At 54.7% G+C, this 22,428-nt stretch overlaps 1 protein-coding gene across 1 annotated transcript; it reads right to left on the reverse strand.

Moving 5' to 3' along the window:
• Positions 1–3,268: 3,268 nt before the first annotated feature.
• Positions 3,269–21,887, reverse strand: LOC144678132 (serine/threonine-protein kinase MARK2-like; the record flags this gene model as incomplete). Its single annotated transcript, XM_078538026.1, has 4 exons — positions 3,269–3,313; positions 10,071–10,097; positions 17,376–17,636; positions 21,756–21,887. Coding segments are annotated over 4 exons (465 nt in total), but the record flags the coding sequence as incomplete, so codon positions are not given.
• Between the last annotated feature and the right edge of the window lie 541 nt (positions 21,888–22,428).

Consider the following 22,428-nt stretch of genomic DNA (forward strand, 5'->3'; position numbering starts at 1 on the left):
ACAGCTCGCTGCTCAGTCTAACAGGCACACGCAGCTCGCTGCTCAGTCTAACAGGCACACGCAGCTCGCTGCTCAGTCTAACAGGCACACGCAGCTCGCTGCTCAGTCTAACAGGCACACAAAGCTCGCTGCTCAGTCTAACAGGCACACACAGCTCGCTGCTCAGTTTAACAGGCACACACAGCTCGCTGCTCAGTCTAACAGGCACACACAGCTCGCTGCTCAGTCTAACAGGCACACACAGCTCGCTGCTCAGTCTAACAGGCACACACAGCTCGCTGCTCAGTCTAACAGGCACACACAGCTCGCTGCTCAGTCTAACAGGCACACACAGCTCGCTGCTCAGTCTAACAGGCACACACAGCTCGCTGCTCAGTCTAACAGGCACACACAGCTCGCTGCTCAGTCTAACAGGCACACACAGCTCGCTGCTCAGTCTAACAGGCACACACAGCTCGCTGCTCAGTCTAACAGGCACACACAGCTCGCTGCTCAGTCTAACAGGCACACATAGCTCGCTGCTCAGTCTAACAGGCACACACAGCTCGCTGCTCAGTGTAACAGGCACACACAGCTCGCTGCTCAGTCTAACAGGCACACACAGCTCGCTGCTCAGTCTAACAGGCACACGCAGCTCGCTGCTCAGTCTAACAGGCACACACAGCTCAGTGCTCAGTCTAACAGGCACACACAGCTCGCTGCTCAGTGTAACAGGCACACACAGCTCACTGCTCAGTCTAACAGGCACACACAGATCAGTGCTCAGTCTAGCAGGCACACACAGATCAGTGCTCAGTGTAACAGGCACACACAGCTCACTGCTCAGTCTAACAGGCACACACAGCTCACTGCTCAGTCTAACAGTCAGACACAGCTCACTGCTCAGTGAAACACAGGCACACACAGCTCACTGTTCAGTGTAACAGGCACACACAGCTCAGTGCTCAGTCTAACAGGCACACACAGCTCAGTGCTCAGTGTAACAGGCACACACAGCTCACTGCTCAGTCTAACAGGCACACACAACTCACTGCTCAGTGTAACAGGCACACACAGCTCACTGCTCAGTCTAACAGGCACACACAACTCACTGCTCAGTGTAACAGGCACACACAGCTCAGTGTAACAGGCACACACAACTCACTGCTCAGTCTAACAGGCACACACAGCTCACTGCTCAGTCTAACAGGCACACACAGCTCACTGCTCAGTCTAACAGTCAGACACAGCTCACTGCTCAGTGAAACACAGGCACACACAGCTCACTGTTCAGTGTAACAGGCACACACAGCTCAGTGCTCAGTGTAACACAGGCACACACAGCTCAGTGCTCAGTGTAACAGGCACACACAGCTCACTGCTCAGTGTAACAGGCACACACAGCTCACTGCTCAGTGTAACAGGCACACACAGCTCACTGCTCAGTGTAACAGGCACACACAGCTCACTGCTCAGTGTAACAGGCACACACAACTCACTGCTCAGTCTAACAGGCACACACAGCTCACTGCTCAGTGTAACAGGCACACACAGCTCACTGCTCAGTCTAACAGGCACACACAGCTCACTGCTCAGTGTAACAGGCACACACAGCTCACTGCTCAGTCTAACAGGCACACACAACTCACTGCTCAGTGTAACAGGCACACACAGCTCAGTGTAACAGGCACACACAACTCACTGCTCAGTCTAACAGGCACACACAGCTCACTGCTCAGTCTAACAGGCACACACAGCTCACTGCTCAGTCTAACAGTCAGACACAGCTCACTGCTCAGTGAAACACAGGCACACACAGCTCACTGTTCAGTGTAACAGGCACACACAGCTCAGTGCTCAGTGTAACACAGGCACACACAGCTCAGTGCTCAGTGTAACAGGCACACACAGCTCAGTCTAACAGGCACACACAGCTCAGTGCTCAGTCTAACAGGCACACACAGCTCAGTGCTCAGTGTAACAGGCACACACAGCTCAGTGCTCAGTGTAACAGGCACACATAGCTCACTGTTCAGTGAAACACAGGCACACACAGCTCACTGTTCAGTCTAACAGGCACACACAGCTCAGTGCTCAGTGTAACACAGGCACACACAGCTCACTGCTCAGTGTAACAGGCACACACAGCTCACTGCTCAGTCTAACAGGCACACACAGCTCACTGCTCAGTCTAACAGGCACACACAGCTCACTGCTCAGTGTAACAGGCACACACAACTCACTGCTCAGTCTAACAGGCACACATAGCTCACTGTTCAGTGAAACACAGGCACACAGCTCACTGTTCAGTGTAACACAGACACACAGCTCACTGTTCAGTGTAACACAGACACACAGCTCACTGTTCAGTGTAACACACACAACTCACTGTTCAGTGTAACACACACAACTCACTGTTCAGTGTAACACACACAACTCACTGTTCAGTGTAACACACACAACTCACTGTTCAGTGTAACACACACAACTCACTGTTCAGTGTAACACACACAACTCACTGTTCAGTGTAACACACACAACTCACTGTTCAGTGTAACACACACAACTCACTGTTCAGTGTAACACACACAACTCACTGTTCAGTGTAACACACAACTCACTGTTCAGTGTAACACACACAACTCACTGTTCAGTGTAACACACACAACTCACTGTTCAGTGTAACACACACATACACAGCTCAGTGTAACACAGACACAAAGAGCACTGCAGACTCACAGGTGGGCACAGAGTTGCTGTCAATGTCGGATTTATCATCTGCTTCAAGGTTGCTGGTCTTTGTGACAGGATGTCAGGGGTCTGGAATTCCGGATCCCAGCTCCTGACCATCATCCAGAGACAACCATAAAGTGCACACATGGGCAATGGCTGTCAGGGCGTAGTGGTGGGTGGGACAAGGTACACATGCGGTAAGATCAGCCTGGGCTGGGCTGTCTTCAGGCAGCACTTACTGCCCGGGCTCTCTGTTGGGGGATATTTGTTGTACTGCAGCAAGAGGCAGCACCTGGAGGTGTGCAAATCAGGTGTTTGAGGGTGCGGGAGGTGCTGGGGGTTTCCAAGGGCAGGAGAAAGGGATATAATAATGGAGGTGGAAACTGTGGAACTGCAGCCTGTTTGGAGGGTGATTCTCAGGTCTGCTTTTCCAGTGAGTGATCTTGAGGTCAATTCCCACAGGCTGTTCTCATTCTCGTGTTCCCTCCAAAGGAAACCCTCCAGTTTGGAGATGATAGGAAGCAGAAGTTTGATAGAAACGGTATTTGATTCTCACCTTGAGCCCTCAGCTCGCTCTCTGCTGTCTCCCTCATAGGGCATCCTCAAAAAAAATAATCAAAGTTCAAATTTAGAACAAAAATCGGAACACAACTTGTTACACAGGCTGCAGTAAAACTGGAGATGGCTCAGCCTGACCCAGTATCCCAGGCTTCTGAACCCTGATCGAGTGTGCTTCGGAGAATCAGGAATTTCTACATGTGTGCAGTTTAACCCTTTCCCAAACAGCATCCAGCTCCAGCTCTCCCATCCGTTGGCCCCTTCTCTCACAGTGCTGCGGTCTAAGTGGAACTAGTGCTTTTCTCTCCCATCACTTTCTGACAGTCAGCAGTTTACAAGCAGCTATCAGCTTAGAGGATGCTTCCCTCAGCATCTATGAACCTGGCATTGAGCTAAGTATCCACTGTAGGTCTCTGTGTGTAGAAAGCAGGGACCCACCTCTCTCATTTCAAGCCTGTGACATTCTCTCCACTGCCATTCAGCACCTACTTCCTCCCTTCTCTCCTCCCCGTCTCCCCCACTGGAGCCTTTCCGACCTTTTCCAATCCTGTGGTTCCTGGATTTTACACATGAGCTGCAGTTGAAGTGTGCAAAGTGTGAAATGCAGAGGGTGGGGTCAATTCTGCCTATTTCAATTGGTTTAACAGAGTTTCTGCAGAGTCAGACGGCAGAACAGGGTGTACCATTAATACAACTGTCTAATACAAGGTGCAATTAAATAGGGAGAAGCTTAAAATACCAGTGTGCTGGGATATGATTGCTGGATTTCTGGACACAGTAAAGGCCAAGGAGTCCCACCAATGAAGAAATGGACAGAGTATCAGGGAATCTGTGTGGTGCTTCTCCAGCAACACAAGCCATGGAGAGAGTCAGTCAGAGTGACCCACAGCCAGAATCACAGCACAATCCATATCCGCTCGTCCCCTGCCTGGAGCCCAGTTTAGCTGTGTGGGTGCGACATGTCACCCGCAGCTTTCCAATTCAGGCCGGGCCCCACTCGGCCAGTCACTGGCCCCTTCACACCAAGTCGCTGTTCAATATCCAGCTGCCTCTGGCTGACTGAGAGTCCAGGCATGAAGTGATGGCTTTGTGATCATACACAACCATTCCAAACCACTGCCAAGAGCCTGTTGACAGACATGTCACAGAATCCACCTTACAGGGATGGACGGATTTCATCACAGCCAGAGTATATTACACTAAAGCACAGTTAGAAGCACCTGCCTGACTGGGAATAATGTACACAGAGTAACAATCCCGAAGGTGCTTAACCCAAACTTTAACCCTGAGGGGACAAGGAAACAATCCTCACCCAAGCTTTCAATGGCCTTGCTGAATGAGTCAGGGTGTAAGTTTTGCGATGGGGTAGCTATGAATGTTTTGGGGACGATGCACTGCGGTTCAGAGACCTCACAAAATCCACAGGGACTTGAATCTTCTCAGCATTGTATTCTACACCCCAGGCTATTCACAGAGCTCCAACAGGAGGAGTAACGTTCACCCCAACATGTGAAACTTCACCAACCTCCACACTGCCTTCTCTAACAACCTCCCCCTGACAGAATATTCACACTGCTGTCCCACTCCAACCTCCACACTGCCTTCTCTAACAACCTCCCCCTGACAGAATATTCACACTGCTGTCCCACTCCAACCTCCACACTGCCTTCTCTAACAACCTCCCCCTGACAGAATATTCACACTGCTCACCCACACCAACCTCCACACTGCCTTCTCTAACAACCTCCCCCTGACAGAATATTCACACTGCTGTCCCACTCCAACCTCCACACTGCCTTCTCTAACAACCTCCCCCTGACAGAATATTCACACTGCTGTCCCACTCCAACCTCCACACTGCCTTCTCTAACAACCTCCCCCTGACAGAATATTCACACTGCTGTCCCACTCCAACCTCCACACTGCCTTCTCTAACAACCTCCCCCTGACAGAATATTCACACTGCTGTCCCACTCCAACCTCCACACTGCCTTCTCTAACAACCTCCCCCTGACAGAATATTCACACTGCTCACCCACTCCAACCTCCACACTGCCTTCTCTAACAACCTCCCCCTGACAGAATATTCACACTGCTGTCCCACTCCAACCTCCACACTGCCTTCTCTAACAACCTCCCCCTGACAGAATATTCACACTGCTCACCCACTCCAACCTCCACACTGCCTTCTCTAACAACCTCCCCCTGACAGAATATTCACACTGCTGTCCCACTCCAACCTCCACACTGCCTTCTCTAACAACCTCCCCCTGACAGAATATTCACACTGCTGTCCCACTCCAACCTCCACACTGCCTTCTCTAACAACCTCCCCCTGACAGAATATTCACACTGCTGTCCCACTCCAACCTCCACACTGCCTTCTCTAACAACCTCCCCCTGACAGAATATTCACACTGCTGTCCCACTCCAACCTCCACACTGCCTTCTCTAACAACCTCCCCCTGACAGAATATTCACACTGCTCACCCACTCCAACCTCCACACTGCCTTCTCTAACAACCTCCCCCTGACAGAATATTCACACTGCTCACCCACTCCAACCTCCACACTGCCTTCTCTAACAACCTCCCCCTGACAGAATATTCACACTGCTCACCCACTCCAACCTCCACACTGCCTTCTCTAACAACCTCCCCCTGACAGAATATTCACACTGCTCACCCACTCCAACCTCCACACTGCCTTCTCTAACAACCTCCCCCTGACAGAATATTCACACTGCTGTCCCACTCCAACCTCCACACTGCCTTCTCTAACAACCTCCCCCTGACAGAATATTCACACTGCTGTCCCACTCCAACCTCCACACTGCCTTCTCTAACAACCTCCCCCTGACAGAATATTCACACTCCTCCTGACAGTTTGTTCCTCGGCTGAGGTGCACAACTCCAGGAGAGCACCCAATGCTCACTAGCACTTCGACAGCTCAGCTAGTGGACTGTGAGGTGTATCGCCACTGGGCCAAGTCCTGTCTGTTCACAGCAGACAAGCTTTCCAGCAACAGAGCAATGAGTGATAGAGGAACCAGGACAAGGTATCGCCTTGAGCCCCGGGGCACAACTGCAAAACATAGACGGGATCGACACCCAAACACTGGAACAGATCCCTTTGCGTTCAGGCTGATAGCGCAGACACTGAGCACATTCCATTCATTTCAGAAAGTTATTGATCAATTTGGGGTTGACTTTACCGTGAGATACTGATCGAGACGGGATTGATTTCAGGGGGTGAGTTATTGATCGAGTCGGGATTGATTTCAGGGGGTGAGATACTGATCGAGCTGGGATTGATTTCAGGGTGAGATACTGATCGAGCTGGGATTGATATCAGGGGCTGTGCTATTGATCCGAGGTGGGATTGATTTCATGGTGATATGCTGATCGAGTCGGGATTGATTTCAGGGGGTGAGATACTGATCGAGCTGGGATTGATTTCAGGGGGTGAGATACTGATCGAGCTGGGATTGATTTCAGGGTGAGATACTGATCGAGCTGGGATTGATTTCAGGGGCTGTGCTATTGATCCGAGGTGGGATTGATTTCATGGTGATATACTGATCGAGTCGGGATTGATTTCAGGGGGTGAGATACTGATCGAGCTGGGATTGATTTCAGGGGGTGAGATACTGATCGAGCTGGGATTGATTTCAGGGGGTGAGATACTGATCGAGTCGGGATTGATTTCAGGGGGTGAGATACTGATCGAGTCGGGATTGATTTCAGGGGGTGAGATACTGACTGAGTTGGGATTGATTTCAGGGGGTGAGTTATTGACTGAGTTGGGATTGATTTCAGGGGGTGAGTTATTGACTGAGTTGGGATTGATTTCAGGGGGTGAGTTATTGACTGAGTTGGGATTGATTTCAGGGGGTGAGTTATTGACTGAGTTGGGATTGATTTCAGGGGGTGAGTTATTGACTGAGTTGGGATTGATTTCAGGGGGTGAGTTATTGACTGAGTTGGGATTGATTTCAGGGGGTGAGATACTGATCGAGTCGAGATTGATTTCAGGGGGTGAGATATTGACCAAGTCGGGATTGATTTCAGGGGGTGAGTTATTGATCGAGTTGGGATTGATTTCAGGGGGTGAGTTATTGATCGAGTTGGGATTGATTTCAGGGTGAGATACTGATTGAGTTGGGATTGATTTCAGGGGGTGAGTTATTGACCGAGTTGGGATTGATTTCAGGGGGTGAGTTATTGACCGAGTTGGGATTGATTTCAGGAGGTGAGATACTGATCGAGTTGGGATTGATTTCAGGGGGTGAGTTATTGACCGAGTTGGGATTGATTTCAGGGGGTGAGTTATTGACCGAGTTGGGATTGATTTCAGGGGGTGAGATACTGATCGAGTCGGGATTGATTTCAGGGAATGAGATACTGACCGAGTCGGGATTGATTTCAGGGTGTGATACTGATCGAGTCGAGATTGATTTCAGGGTGTGATACTGATCGAGTCGAGATTGATTTCAGGGTGTGATACTGATCGAGTCGAGATTGATTTCAGGGTGTGATACTGATCGAGTCGAGATTGATTTCAGGGTGTGATACTGATCGAGTCGAGATTGATTTCAGGGTGTGATACTGATCGAGTCGAGATTGATTTCAGGGTGTGATACTGATCGAGTCGGGATTGATTTCAGGGGGTGAGATACTGATCGAGTTGGGGTTGATTTCATGGGATAGTTATTGATTGATTTGGGGCTAACCATGAGCTAATGCTACAGCAGTCGCTGTCTGTGCCCTCCCCAGTACTGCCCTCCAATGTTTACATTCCCAACTGGTGTCATTTGCCCATCAGCTGCCAACCTGCGTTTCACCTGAGCTGGGAAAAAGGTGGACTCCAACAGAATGGATGGCTGGTGAGTTATACTTATAGCAGATGGTGAGAATGTTGTCTGTCTTCTGGCAATGGCAATTTTAAAACGACAAAGTGCCAATTAAACACAACCGTTAAACTCAACATAGAGGGGCAGCAAGCGAGTTAGTGTCATTTGAGGTTAGACCAAACATGCAGTGTGAGAAACAGCCCACACCCCACCTCACCGCCCCCAGGTGGATACCCGCAGTACCCCAGCCTTGTCCTGCTTCAGCACAGGTCATTATACCATCACAGGTCACCATTACGTGTCCTGTCTCCTCTCATTCCAATCACTCGGGGTGCGGTCCGGTGGGGTGGATTGGGGTGCGGTCCGGTGGGGTGGGTCGGGGTGCGGTCCAGTGGGGTGGGTCGGGGTGCGGTCCAGTGGGGTGGGTCGGGGTGCGGTCCAGTGGGGTGGGTCGGGGTGCGGTCCAGTGGGGTGGGTCGGGGTGCGGTCCAGTGGGGTGGGTCGGGGTGCGGTCCAGTGGGGTGGGTCGGGGTGCGGTCCGGTGGGGTGGATTGGGGTGCGGTCCAGTGGGGTGGATTGGGGTGCGGTCCAGTGGGGTGGGTCGGGGTGCGGTCCAGTGGGGTGGGTCGGGGTGCGACAGGGTAAGCTGGGCTAAAGGATCTGGGTCCCTGATGTTGGATGATAATTTTTATTGCTCCCACTGACTGCGTGGAATGATGTTGCCTTTCAACTATTAGGGAGGAACTTACTGCAGGCGGTGCTGAACAGAGTAAACAGCACAGAGCACAGGTAGAGGCCACATTCAGTCTCTGTTCAGTGCAGGGCCCAGCTTCATGGTGTGAGGAATCTGAGAGGGGCCTGACTGCTGTGGGAGCAGCAGACATGCTCAAATAACCCAGCAACATTCAGACAGTGAAATATGCTGGGCACAAAATGGTGGGTGTACATGGCAGCATCTGAGGGGTTAACACTGTGGAGGCTGAATTCAGGAAGGGAGTCCAGGGCTTCTCTTAAGGTGAGGCGATTGGGGGTGGGGGGGAGGTGTGTTTAAGGCAACACAGGCTTGAAGGCTGAACGCTCCAAGACCCCATGTTGCTAGCAGCAAACAGGGTGAACCTGCCCCTGGTCAGTTCGAGAGAAGACTTTCTCCCCAGCTGCTCCCCCAGTGTCTCCGGTCCCTGAGGGATTGGTGTTAAACCTCCCATCAGTCTCAGCCTTCGTACTGGGAACTCCCCAAAGAACAAACGGTGCTTTTAAAATAACAGCAAAACCAAACAAATCAAAGTGTGAACCCATAGGTGTGAAGCATTATTCCCAGACATTCCGGCATCTCGGGAGCAACTGAACCACCCACCCCTCCCTAAAGCTGATGCCTCCCCCCTCCTCAGGAAGCAGAGGGCTCCTGAGGCACTGCACTGGGGAAGCCTCCTGGCCCAGGTGAACATTCTTCCTGCACAAACCTGCCGTGTCAATGGGCTATTCCACCCCTAAGGCATCACAGCTCACTGCAGTCTCTCTGGACACTGACGGCCTGTCCAGTGCTGGTTGATGGGGGGGTGAGGGGAGGGTCAGGGCAGAGAGGAAAAGGGGAAAGTCCCACTAGACAAGCCGGTAGGAGAGATACTCTCTCACTCTTTATCGCCTCCCCAGGATGGGAAAGACTTGCTCCCGATAGCGAGTGTTCATCTGTCCACCAGCCCCAGGCACCATCACCCCCCCTCGCCCACCGCCCCCGCCCAGCTGCACGTCTCCACCCACACCAGCAAACCAGCATGCGTTGCCTTAAAAACACACAAACCACGTTAAACCCTCAAAACACCAAACACAGTGAAGAAAAGAGAGAGAGAAAGAGTTGGGTGACAGGACAGGAGGAGTAATAGGAGCAGGATAGTCAGAGGTGTTAGTCACATAAGCAGCAAGGAAACATACAATGGGTGTGTGTTCCTACCTTCTCGCAAATCTGAAAGACAGATTTCTAAAAACAGAAACAAGAAGAGAGGTGTGAAGGGTACATGAGTCACACTGACCGACGCCACCATTGCTGACCCCTTGCAGCACACATTCAGCTGCAGCTCCCGGCAGCTCGATAGAAACGCCAGATATTTCACTGTTACGTACAGTTCCCATTCCTCGCCGCTACCTTGACCCAGGGGCTATTTGGCTGTGGGTGGCACCACAGCGCTCGCCCAATATCCACCCACCCCTACTTGCCGGTAGGCGTCACTGGATAGTGATCAATTGGGAGCTGTTACCCCCCCTCTCCTCTCCATCCACTGATGTAGCTGAAGACGGAGGTGCAGAGAGCCTCACCTGTCTGTTCAACTGAGCATTACTTTTGAGATGAAGGGCACCATAGGACCTTGTCAGAAAACAGACTGCCACATCGTCCTGGGCAGAACAGATCTACCAGGAGGCTGAATAGTGAAGGGACAGACACCCTTAATCAGGTTCAAATGGTTTATTGTGTGGTGTGTGTTGGGGGTGGGACGAGAGGAGGGGCCCTGCCACTTTGAGGAGGGGGAGCCGAGGCTGCCACCCACTGCCTCGGAATCGCAGCCCCAGGGTTTACAGCAGTGCCCACTAACGTGTGAGCGAGTGAATGGTCGCAGGCTGATACCTGCCAGTATGTCCATGGGCCTTCAGGGTGGCCAGGAATCAAGCAGAGCGAGTGACTTGTTCACCGACATGGTGGGTGAACAACTCCACCAGAGAAGCCTCGTTCCACACTTCAACCTGACCGCGGTATCTGGAAACCCAAGACAGGCTTCCCGCTGGCAGCATCTTTGTTCCTGGCGCTGAAACAACAAGCTCGCAATGATTCCAGGGTGACTGAGGGGGTGCAGCAGGGCCAATGGGGGAGGTATCACTTGCAGCACTAAGACTCAACGCCAGGTTAGAGATCGAAATACTACCGAGGGTAAAGGGGAGAAATTAAAATCCTGCAGGTCGATAGGTTTCCCTCTCCCCAAAAGGAGCACAGAAAAATTCCACTTGACCAGCATGTCTCAATGGGGAACGTCAGACAAGTGTGATCACCTCCCCCCACCTCAAACAGCAAAGCACATAAACGACACACAGAGGGAGTTGATTCAGGGACACACAACATCAGGGGCAAAGGAAGAGAGCATCAGAAAACTGAGGAACCAGGCTAAGCCTTACTGTCACCAACACTATAACACAAATACGATAACCACCGCCCCCCCAGCCCAGTGCCTGGGGCCACTGCAGAGAACCAATCCTCCTTATTCAGCACACCAACCCACAGGTGAGAAAGTGAAACTTGCTGCACATGTTGCAATAAAGCAGGCCCATTTCCTCCCGCTTTAACTAATAAGGTTACATCCACAAGATCATTTTAAAAATCAGGCACTTGTGTGTACTTCCTTCCTACAAAAGTTCATGACATTCACTTTTTTCTATAAAAATGGAACATGCCTATGTAAACATGTCACATTGCAATTCTATCTTCCCACCAGTGGTGGAGCTATAGCTCAGCCTATGCTGCAGACACACACTGCTGCTCTGACAAAATCTGCCCCTCTGCTCGCCAAATGACTGCGTTTCATTATTTCACTGTAATTATTAAGGTGATCAAAGTGGTTTGGAAACGGGGGTTCGTGGACATTTGCCTCCTTGGTATAATTAATCCCCAAACTCTCATCCAACTTGAGCTGAGCACCACACCTGGCTTCCCAGGTACAAGCACCAAGGAGATCGGCCAGTCTAAACTCACAGCTGCCACTGTACACAGGGTCCCAAATACACACAAGGTGACTTTTAATATTACTTTGCTGGGACAACTGGAAAGATGCAACTTTCTACCCCAAGAGACTGCACATAACCAGCAGTGCACGGGAGAGTGAGGGGGGAGAAAGAGAGAGGGAGAGAGACGGGGCAGGGAGGTGGGGTGGGAGAGAGAGAGAGACCGGGAGGGGGGTAGACGGTTGGGGGGTGGGGGGGGTTGAGAGATGGGGGAGGGAAAGGGGGTAGACAGGGGGGGGGGGGGGGGGGGGGAGAGGGGGTAGACGGGGGGGCGGGAGAGGGGGTAGACGGGGGGGGCGGGAGAGGGGGTAGACGGGGGGGCGGGAGAGGGGGTAGGTAAGAGGGGAGGGGGTAGGTGAGGCGGAGAGGGGGTAGATGAGGGGGAGAGGAGGTAGATGAGGGGGAGAGGGGGTAGATGAGGGGGAGAGGGGGTAGATGAGGGGGAGAGGGGGTAGATGAGGGGGAGAGGGGGTAGATGAGGGGGAGAGGGGGTAGATGAGGGGGAGAGGGGGTAGATGAGGGGGAGAGGGGGTAGATGAGGGGGAGAGGGGGTAGATGAGGTGGGGGAGGGGGTAGGTGAGGGGGAGAGGGGGTAGGTGAGGGGGAGAGGGGGTAGATGAGGGGGAGAGGGGGTAGATGAGGGGGAGAGGGGGTAGATGAGGGGGAGAGGGGGTAGATGAGGGGGAGAGGGGGTAGATGAGGGGGAGAGGGGGTAGATGAGGGGGAGAGGGGGTAGATGAGGGGGAGAGGGGGTAGATGAGGGGGAGAGGGGGTAGATGAGGGGGAGAGGGGGTAGATGAGGGGAGAGGGGGTAGATGAGGGGGAGAGGGGGTAGATGAGGGGGAGAGGGGGTAGATGAGGGGGAGAGGGGGTAGATGAGGGGGAGAGGGGGTAGATGAGGGGGAGAGGGGGTAGATGAGGGGGAGAGGGGGTAGATGAGGGGGAGAGGGGGTAGATGAGGGGGAGAGGGGGTAGATGAGGGGGAGAGGGGGTAGATGAGGGGGAGAGGGGGTAGATGAGGGGGAGAGGGGGTAGATGAGGGGGAGAGGGGGTAGATGAGGGGGAGAGGAGGTAGATGAGGGGGAGAGGGGGTAGATGAGGGGGAGAGGGGGTAGATGAGGGGGAGAGGGGGTAGATGAGGGGGAGAGGGGGTAGATGAGGGGGAGAGGGGGTAGATGAGGGGGAGAGGGGGTAGATGAGGGGGAGAGGGGTGATGAGGGGGTAGATGAGGGGGAGAGGGGGTAGATGAGGGGGAGAGGGGGTAGATGAGGGGGAGAGGGGGTAGATGAGGGGGAGAGGGGGTAGATGAAGGGGGGAGGGGGTAGATGAAGGGGGGAGGGGGTAGATGAAGGGGGGAGGGGGTAGCTGAGGGGGGGAGCGGGTAGGTGAGGGGGGAGCGGGTAGGTGAGAGGGAGGGGGGTAGATGAAGTGGGGGAGAGGGTGAGTATCGAGCTGTGTGATGAAATGATGCCCCCATCAGACTGACAGGTAGGATCTTCGTGTGGGGGTAAGTGGGCTTTGCTGGTTTCCCCGAGTGGATGTGAAATGAGGGTTTGGAGCTGGGCTGTCACTCTCCTGTTTCTAAGGCCTCACCATGGTAACCATCCCAGGCTGCGCACATTCCCGCATCACCATGGAGACAACTGTAGAGCATCAAGTCTGTAAACGTGCGGTTTTCTTTAAATCATTCACTGTGAACATGCTCTGCAGTTTGTGGGGAAGGGCACAACATGGAAAGGCATTTCCCTACCTGCTGCTCCCTGTAACCATCCTTTAACAGGAGGCTGATTTTTAAACCAGGGCACAGGTTAAAGCTGACAGAGCTGTGTGGCCCAGAAGCTACCCGATATGAAGCACAAACACGACACTCACTGCTGACAAGCAAAGAAAAACACCAGTCTCTCTGGGCCAGGTTTAAATTGGGAAAAACTCAGGATGCAAAATAAAAGTGCAAGGATTCCATGCAAATCCCAATCGATGTGATTCCACTTCAGGATGGAGTGGCCGATCATTGTTGCTCTTGTGTGCGCGTGTCTATCTGCTGGGGGTGAGGGAGCCTGTCGCGCGCATACCTGTGTGTGTGTATCTGTCTGTGTGTGTGTGTGTGTGTGTGTGTGTATCTGTCTGTCTGTCTGTCTGTGTGTGTGTGTGTGTGTGTGTGTGTGTGTGTATCTGTCTGTCTGTGTGTGTGTGTATCTGTCTGTCTGTGTGTGTGTGTATCTGTCTGTCTGTGTGTGTGTGTATCTGTCTGTCTGTGTGTGTGTGTGTGTGTATCTGTCTGTGTGTGTGTCTGTCTGTGTATGTGTGTGTATCTGTGTGCGTGTGTGTATCTGTGTGTGTGTGTGTATCTGTGTGTGTGTGTGTATCTGTGTGTGTGTGTGTATCTGTCTGTGTGTGTATCTGTCTGTGTGTGTGTGTATCTGTATCTGTCTGTCTGTGTGTATCTGTATCTGTCTCTGTGTGTATCTGTCTATCTGTGTGTGCGTGTATCTGTGTGTGTGTGCGTGTATGTGTGTGTGTGTGTGTATCTGTCTGTGTGTGTGTGTATCTATCTGTCTGTGTGTGTGTGTATCTATCTGTCTGTGTGTGTGTATCTGTTTGTGTGTGTGTATCTGTCTGTGTGTGTGTATCTGTCTGTGTGTGTATCTGTCTGTGTGTGTATCTGTCTGTGTGTATCTGAATCTGTCTGTCTGTGTGTATCTGTATCTGCCTGTCTGTGTGTATCTGTATCTGCCTGTCTGTGTGTATCTGTATCTGTCTGTGTGTGTGACTCTGTCTGTCTGTGTGTGTGTGTATCTGTCTGTCTGTGTGTGTATCTGTCTGTGTGTGTATCTGTCTATCTGTGTGTGTATCTGTGTGTGTGTGCGTGTATCTGTGTGTGTATGCGTGTATCTGTGTGTGTGTGCGTGTGTCTGTGTGTGTGTGTGTCTGTCTGTGTGTGTGTGTATCTGTGTGTGTGTGTATCTGTCTGTGTGTGTGTGTGTGTGTATCTGTCTGTCTGTGTCTGTGTGTGTATCTGCCTGCCTGTGTCTGTGTGTCTGTCTGCCTGTGTCTGTGTGTCTGTCTGTCTGCCTGTTTCTGTGTGTGTCTGTCTGTGTATCTGTGACTGCGTGTGTGTGTCTGTTGTGTGTATATCTGTCTGTCTGTGTATATCTGTCTGTGTGTATATCTGTCTGTCTGAGTGTATCTGTCTGTCTGTCTGAGTGTATGTCTGTCTGTCTGAGTGTATGTCTGTCTGTCTGAGTGTATGTCTGTCTGTCTGAGTGTATCTGTCTGTCTGTGTGTGTCTGTCTGTCTGTGTGTGTCTGTCTGTCTGTGTGTGTCTGTCTGTCTGTGTGTGTGTCTGTCTGTCTGTGTGTGTCTGTCTGTCTGTGTGTCTGTCTGTCTGTCTGCGTGTGTGTGTACCTGCTCACCCATGTGTCTGTGCGAAGTACATCACCTCACTGAACAGCACAGCTGGTGCAGGGAGTGGAGAGAGAGCAGTCTCTCCCCAATCATCTCACACACAATGCCAGATCTCAGCCAGACTTCACTCAGAGTGATACAAGCCCCAAACCCCCCACACATACCACCTACATCCCATGGCTCCTCACACTGTCCTTCTTCAAAATCATCTGCGAGCTGACCCTCAGCATTATCTGATATGTGAGTGGTACCAAACACATGCCCCAGCGCAACATGGGGTGAGTGAGCTCCAAGGCGCGGTATGGTGGAATACCCCAAAATGAGCCAAGTCTTTAACAAGAGTAAGGACAAACGGGAACAGGTGCTGGAACACCCACAGTGAGGGGACACAGTCCAATATGGGTGAAATGTGTGACTGGGGGAATACTAGATACACGATGGACAAATTCACAGGTTTAGCTGAGAGAGGAATTCAAAATCCTTCAACTCAACCAGCATCAGGGAAAGGATTCTCACAGGTTAAGAGGGCAGGCAGCCAGGGGTAACCCGAGACAGGAGCATCGCGCATTACAACCCACAATAGCTCAGGCAGCCTTACCCAGACAAATCCTGCAATCTGTTTTAAAACAGAAAGAAGATAGTGGAGATCAGGACCACCATCTCCCCCATTCCCCGCCCCACCCAGCCACCCCACACACACACAAACACACACACAACTCCAGCTAGAAAGCTGTGGAGGGAAGACATGGGGCAGGGCAGTCAACTGAAAGTGTCAATGCTGGGAGTGAGACAGTTTTTAGATAATGTTGAAATATGGGTCAGCCAAGATCGAACTGATGGAACAGGTTTGAGGGGCTGAATGGCCACCTCCTGTTTAAGTTCATGCAAGTCACCTGCTCTGAGAGAGCCCAAGATTGACCCCAGCTGATTAAAGTGGTCTGTCTTTTGTTGCTAAAGCTGCACCGTGAGTAGAAAGATCGTCAGGCCTGCCTTCTAACATCCCACATGAGCTGCATACCAATCCCTGGCCCAGCTCACAGCTTCAAAATCTACTGCACAAGTGCAGCAAAGCCCTGCCTCTCTCAATACTGTGCGCATTGCAGAACTCTGCACACACTCATTGACATAGTTATCACATCTGAGCTGGTCAGGCACTCCTGGGCCCAGGAATCTCCGAGGACTCTACATCCTGTCCTTGCTCACTGTCCTGGTTCAGCGTTGGATCAGGACCGGAAGACAATGTGCACAGGCCACGTGAAATCCTCCACAGCCAATTTATTTAATTCACTCTGCTGCAGGATATCAGCCATCCCTGTGGCTACTTTTCTGTGCCTCCTTTTGGAAAGCCTTTTCTCCCCACCCCACTCTCTCTCTCTCCACCCGCCCCCCCAAGCCATTCATTTGCCAGCTGGTCAGACTCCGAGCTCTGCTGTTTGCTGATCAGCCACTAGATGTCAGGCACGCGCAGGCGGACAGTCGGAGATCACAGCCAAACATTGCTGCTCCCCCTGTCCAGGGGTGGGTCACCAGGGTGAGCGGGGGCTGTCGGGCATTCAGGGAAGGGTGTCTGGATCCACCTACTCCACAGCCTCTCACTTCCCCGAACACCGAGGTCAGTAGCCCTGCTCCCGGGAGGGAACAGCAAACAGGCTGGGGGCTGCGCTGGGCCGTTGCCTGGGTGCCCCCCCCACCCCCAGCCTCCGAACCCCCACCCCACTCACCTCCCCCCCGCCCACCCCAGAGCTCCCAGCACGCCTCCTCCCTGCCGCCCCTTGGGGCCTGTGAGATGCTGCTGGGGTAACAGCAGGGCAGCTCGGGCGTGACCCAGGTAATCGGAGAATGATACAAGAGCGCGATACCATTCGGCCCATCGAGCCTGTGCTGGCTCTTTGGTGGAGTTAGTTAACTCCACTCCCGCCGGTTCCCTACAGCCCCAGCGATGACTCCTTCGGGTAACTGGCCAATTCTGCCTCACAGGACAGGGGGGTGGGGGTGGGAGGTAACTGCTTTGCAGCCTCCGTGACAGCGGGTAACTAGCAGCAGAGAGAAGTCCCAAGGGAGGGAAAATAACAGACACGCTTTTTACCTGCGGACAAATTTGGAGGTGAATTTGCTGAAGATGCTGCCTGAGGCTCCTCTCCGGGACTGGCTGTTGCCGTGGGACAGCGTGGGTGAAGCGGGGGGGCCGTTGAACGCGGTGTTCTGTTGATCACGGAATTGGCGGAGTTGCCCCCCATCAATGGTGCGCCGGCTAGCCACACCCCTCGGGAAGTTGCTGTGCTCAGTGGTGGCGCTGCTGATGTTGTGCGCGGAGGGTGAAGTGACAGGAATCCGCTGGGGTGCAGTGCTGTGGGGGGGGGAAACAGAGAGAGGGGAAAGAACGTTAACAAGAACCTCGCAAACAGACAGGAAAACTCAGCTACACTTCACAGCCACATCACCAAGAGCACAGACACTGTTCAGCGCAGTGAGCTTTGCCAGGGATTGTCAGAGGGTCAGTGCTGAGGGAGTGCCGCACTGTCGGAGGGTCAGTGCTGAGGGAGCGCCGCACTGTCGGAGTGTCAGTACTGAGGGAGCGCCGCACTGTCGGAGGGTCAGTGCTGAGGGAGCGCCGCACTGTCGGAGGGTCAGTGCTGAGGGAGCGCCGCACTGTCGGAGGGTCAGTGCTGAGGGAGCGCCGCACTGTCGGAGGGTCAGTGCTGAGGGAGCGCCGCACTGTCGGAGGGTCAGTGCTGAGGGAGCGCCGCACTGTCGGAGGGTCAGTGCTGAGGGAGCGCCGCACTGTCGGAGGGTCAGTGCTGAGGGAGCGCCGCACTGTCGGAGGGTCAGTACTGAGGGAGCGCCGCACTGTCGGAGGGTCAGTACTGAGGGAGCGCCGCACTGTCGGAGGGTCAGTGCTGAGGGAGCGCCGCACTGTCGGAGGGTCAGTACTGAGGGAGCGCCGCACTGTCGGAGGGTCAGTACTGAGGGAGCGCCGCACTGTCGGAGGGTCAGTACTGAGGGAGTGCCGCACTGTCGGAGGGTCAGTGCTGAGGGAGCGCCGCACTGTCGGAGGGTCAGTGCCGACGGAGCGCCGCGCTGTCGGAGGGTCAGTGCTGAGGGAGCGCCGCGCTGTCGGAGGGTCAGTGCCGAGGGAGCGCCGCACTGTCAGAGGGTCAGTGCCGAGGGAGCGCCGCGCTGTCGGAGGGTCAGTACTGAGGGAGCGCCGCACTGTCGGAGGGTCAGTACTGAGGGAGCGCTGGGTTGATAGAGGTGCTGTATATCTTGCCAGCCTGTTCGGGCGGGTGGTAAGGGTCCCACAGCACTACCATGGGGCTGGGAGCTGTAGGTAATTTTGCCCCATGTACCCGGGCCAACATTTCAGTACCAGTGGCAATCTAAAACAACAGTTCATGCATTTCACTGGTGTTTATTGGATCTTGCTGTGCACAAAAAAGCTCTTATGGTTTCCTCCTCTAACACCAAACTTGAGGCACTCCGAGATGTTAATGTGCCCCATCAGCAGCTATGTGGTGGGGTGAGGTGGTGGTGAAAGAGAATGAGAAAGTCTTGTGGAGTGTGCAGCACCCCATCCTTGGTGTATGTGAGGAGCTGTCTGAAATGCAGAGAGCTGCTGTTCCACTGTGGTGTGCAGCTCACTCCTCTGACCCCAGTGAGCCAGGCTGCCCACTGTAGCACTGAGGGTGAATATTAATTCTGGCTTTTCTCCATCTGCAGTCAGTGCTCCACAGTGCAGGCAGGTTGAGAGAGAGACGGATCATTCAGTGAAGAGCACCAGGATCCTCTGGGGATAAGGTTTGCATTATTCATGTGGAGAGGGCTTCCCCTCCACAGCTCCCGCTGCTTTCTCCTCCGGCAACACAGGAAAAGGCTGCCTCAGGGTCTTAGTGCCCTCTGCCTCTTCCCTCCTGACCTCTCGGGTGGGATTTTTACCTTGTTGGTTGGGCCTGGAAGCGGGCGTGAAGCTGAATATCGCCCGCGATGGGGCCCTGACATCGATTTCACGCTGGCCGCCTGGCCGCTGATTGGCCAGTCAGTGTGAAACATGCACATCAGCACGCGGCCGGCGGGGGGGGAGTGGGGCAGTGGGGGGAGAGGGGGCAGTGGGGAGAGAGGGGGCAGTGGGGAGAGAGGGGCAGTGGGGGGAGAGGGGCAGTGGGGGGAGAGGGGCAGTGGGGGGAGAGGGGCAGTGGGGGGAGAGGGGCAGTGGGGGGAGAGGGGCAGTGGGGGGAGAGGGGCAGTGGGGGGAGAGGGGCAGTGGGGGGAGAGGGGCAGTGGGGGGAGAGGGGCAGTGGGGGGAGAGGGGCAGTGGGGGGAGAGGGGGCAGTGGGGGGAGAGGGGCAGTGGGGGGAGAGGGGCAGTGGGGGGAGAGGGGCAGTGGGGGGAGAGGGGCAGTGGGGGGGAGAGGGGCAGTGGGGGGGAGAGGGGCAGTGGGGGGAGAGGGGCAGTGGGGGGAGAGGGGCAGTGGGGGGGAGAGGGGCAGTGGGGGGAGAGGGGCAGTGGGGGGGAGAGGGGCAGTGGGGGGAGAGGGGCAGTGGGGGAGAGGGGCAGTGGGGGGAGAGGGGCAGTGGGGGGAGAGGGGCAGTGGGGGGAGAGGGGCAGTGGGGGGAGAGGGGCAGTGGGGGGAGAGGGGCAGTGGGGGGGAGGGGCAGTGGGGGGGAGAGGGGCAGTGGGGGGGAGAGGGGCAGTGGGGGGGAGAGGGGCAGTGGGGGGGAGAGGGGCGTGGGGGTGGGGGGTGGGGTACACACAGTAAAAGCTCCCGGGGACAGAGCTTCCTGACGGAGCTGATGATTTTTAAAGAATCAGGAATAAGAACTGAACAATGTTTAAATCCTGTCCTCGCTCAGAGTGTCTGTCACACAAGCAGCGACATGTCACATTCAATATTTAACTGATCTTGGAAACCTCATCTCCTCACCGTGCTCCTCTTCGGACTCTCTGCTGGATTCATCCTGTGTGGCCTGTGGAGCTGGGTCGAGATCCTCTCCCTCCAGTGGGTCCCCCCTCTGTGCCAGTGCCAGATTGTAGAGAGTGCAGCCTGCAACCCCCATCAGATACCCGCTCTGGGGGGTATTGGAGTGCTCCCCCTGACTGCTCCAGGCATCGGAAGCACATCTTCAGGAGACCTATGGTCCTCTCTCTCAATGCTCTTGTGGAGGGTCCTGTTGTACCGCTGCTCTGCCTCTGCTCTTGGACATCTAAGAGGCATCAGGAGCCACCTTTTCAACAAATAGCCCTTGTCACCCAGCAGCCATCCATCCAGCCGGGCTGGAGCACTGAAGAGTCCCGGCACCTGGGAGTGTCTCAGGATATACACGTCACGGGAGCTGCCTGGGTACCTTGCACAGACTTGCATCTTGTGGTCACACACTATCTGGAAGTTCATCGAGTGAGATCCTCGAGTGCTTTCTTGTTGACAAAGGCACCCGGCTGACCGGCTGGCACCTTGATACCCACGTGTGTGCAGTCGATGGCACCCTGGGTGTGGGGGAACCCAGCAATCGCTGCAAAGCCTCTGGCTCGCTCAGCCTGGCTGGCCTCGTCCGTAGAGAAATGAATAAAGGTCAGTACCTGCCTGAACAGAGTTTCTGTCACCAGCTTGATACAACTATGGACAGCTGATTGGGAGACTCCACACAGATCCTCAGGGAAAGAGCCAGAGGTATAGAAGTTGATGCCTCTGTTGGAGCCTCCTTCGGCATTGCACCTCGGACATGTTGAGGTAGCTGCATCGCTGCCTGTAAACCCTGGCAGCAGGATAGTGGCGTCTTCTGCTGCCCCTAATGCCTTGGACTACCTGCTGACCCTGCGCCCCTTGTGCCTGCGCTTCTCCTCCCACAGGTCCCTCCCCTGGGAGCTGCACTGGGACACCCGGCCTCCTCTCCCTTCTGCCCCTCTCTCCCTCCTCAGAGGAGGGCCCTCCAGCACAGACCACAATCCCCATTCCCAGGGTGAGGGAAGGCTGCCTGATACCTGGAAGGGTCCACACGGCCTGAATTTTCTGGGGGCCTTGGAGACACCAGTGAGTCCTGAAATGAAGCCTGGAAATGCTAAGAATGAAAGTCAGAATGCAGGTGAAGCTGTCAAGTACAAATAAGCAACCAGCAGCAAGCTATCTCCTAACCTGCTCACTGTTCACACTGGCAATGCCGCTGCCCCTTTTTATCCTGCCCTTGGGTAAGGTTTTGCAAATTGTGGGCTGCCCGCCTGCCCATTTTGCCCGTGCGAGTGGCGTGAAATCGTACGGGCAATGTGAAGCCGGGTTGGATTTGGTTTTTAATGGTTTTGAGTGAGCTCGGGTAGAGCTCCAGTTCCCATGCACCCCAGCCGACCGGGAGGTTGTGCACATGTAGGGTGACATCGGGAAGTGTGTTTGGAGCAGTCACCGAGGATCATCATTCCCGACCGCTGCTATAATTCTACCACCTGTAAACTCTGTAAACGTTGCTGTGCCCAGGAAACTTGCCTTGGGCGCTGAGTGTCGTTGTTAGTCCCCGTGGATTTGGACGGGTGGACAGAGGTGGACATGGATTTTGTGTGCCGTGTCCTTGCTGAGGTCACAGACATGGAGGATATTCTGGAGCTTTGTGCCGATGAACTGGAGGATGAAAAAGAAGTTTAATTAGTGCGATTCCTTCCACACCACATCACTGGTCCCCACCCCAGACTTCGCCTCACAGGGCCCACCACCCCCAATCCCGCCAGGCCTGGCCTCAAACCACCCCCCACCCCGCTGGGCCCGGCCTCACACACCCCTGCTGGCCGTGGGGGGGGAGAGCGCGGCGGGCGTGGGGGGAGAGCGCGGCGGGCGTGGGGGGAGAGCGCGGCGGGCGTGGGGGGAGAGCGCGGCGGGCGTGGGGGGGGGAGAGCGCGGTGGGCGTGGGGAGAGCGCGGCGGGCGTGGGGGGGAGAGCGCGGCGGGCGTGGGGGGGGGAGAGCGCGGCGGGCGTGGGGGGAGAGCGCGGCGGGCGTGGGGGGAGAGCGCGGCGGGCGTGGGGGGGAGAGCGCGGTGAGCGTGGGGGGGAGAGCGCGGCGGGCGTGGGGGGGGGAGAGCGCGGTGAGCGTGGGGGGGGGGGAGAGCGCGGTGAGCCGTGGGGGGGGGAGAGCGCGGTGAGCGTGGGGGGAGAGCGCGGCGGGCGT

The sequence above is a fragment of the Cetorhinus maximus genome, unplaced genomic scaffold (assembly GCF_964194155.1).
Source record: "Cetorhinus maximus unplaced genomic scaffold, sCetMax3.hap1.1 HAP1_SCAFFOLD_3660, whole genome shotgun sequence".
Classification (NCBI taxonomy): Eukaryota; Metazoa; Chordata; class Chondrichthyes; order Lamniformes; family Cetorhinidae; genus Cetorhinus; species Cetorhinus maximus.